General features: G+C 42.8%; 1 protein-coding gene across 1 annotated transcript; it reads left to right on the top strand.

Moving 5' to 3' along the window:
• Positions 1 to 273: 273 nt before the first annotated feature.
• Positions 274 to 732, top strand: LOC118833491 (biogenesis of lysosome-related organelles complex 1 subunit 2). Its single transcript, XM_036740848.1, has one exon. It carries the CDS (start codon positions 433 to 435, stop codon positions 730 to 732), a length of 300 nt encoding a protein of 99 aa, XP_036596743.1. The 5' UTR covers positions 274 to 432.
• Positions 733 to 950: the final 218 nt, after the last annotated feature.

The following is a 950-nucleotide window of genomic DNA, read 5'->3' as shown; positions in this document are numbered from 1 at the left end:
AATGATTTTCTATTAAATATTTAAATTTTAAAACAAAATTAAAATTAACTAATGGGCATCATCAAGGGGTAGTGAATTCCTCATCTTTTGAGGCCTTCAAAAAGATACCAGATCTTATACTTCTTGGTCAGATTTTAGATGTAATTAAAAATTTGGTTATAGTTAAAAGCAGTTTGATTAAATAGCTAAGATTTCTTCTAATAATAAAATAGTAATTTTAGCCCCTTTTCTCCCTTTCCTTCCACTCTTGCCCCTTTCCCTTCCCCTCCCTCCCCCTCCCTTCCCCCCTTCCTTTCCCCTTTCTTCGCCATCCCATCCTTCCCTCCATCCTTTCTCCTACCTCCCTTCCCCGGCCTAGACGATGCCGTGGTGGAGACAGCGGAGGAGGCCACGGAGCCCGCCGAGGCGGACATCACGGGGCTGTGCCAGGACATGTTCTCCAAAATGGCCACGTACCTGACGGGCGAGCTCACAGCTACCAGTGAAGACTATAAACTTCTGGAAAATATGAACAAACTGACTAGCTTGAAGTATCTAGAAATGAAAGATATTGCAGTAAACATAAGTAGAAACCTAAAGGACTTAAACCAGAAATATGCAGCACTTCAGCCTTATCTGGATCAGATCACTCTAATTGAGGAGCAAGTAGCAGCTCTTGAGCAGGCAGCTTACAAATTGGATGCATATTCAAAGAAACTAGAAGCAAAGTACAAGAAGTTAGAGAGGCGATGAAAGAATTCTTTAGCTCAGACTTTTAACTACAAGAATATTTTATAAGAGCTGAAATAAGTGGGATGGAACTTATCACTATGCTTCAATTCCTAAAAAGCTGTGCTGCTGATCCAAGGAGAATCCCAGCCCCCACCTCTGGTTGGATGTGTAATTCTGGCCACCCCCACCCCCGCCGTGTTTTCCTAAACCTGTACCCCCCCAACCTCATCTTAATCACG

The sequence above is a fragment of the Trichosurus vulpecula genome, chromosome 1 (assembly GCF_011100635.1).
Source record: "Trichosurus vulpecula isolate mTriVul1 chromosome 1, mTriVul1.pri, whole genome shotgun sequence".
NCBI lineage: Eukaryota > Metazoa > Chordata > Mammalia > Diprotodontia > Phalangeridae > Trichosurus > Trichosurus vulpecula.
This window is presented reverse-complemented; position numbering and strand designations above follow the sequence as displayed.

Bases quoted from the DNA above. Each gene is read 5' to 3' on its own strand.
- LOC118833491 (XM_036740848.1), top strand. From the start codon at position 433: ATGTTCTCCAAAATGGCCACGTACCTGACGGGCGAGCTCACAGCTACC.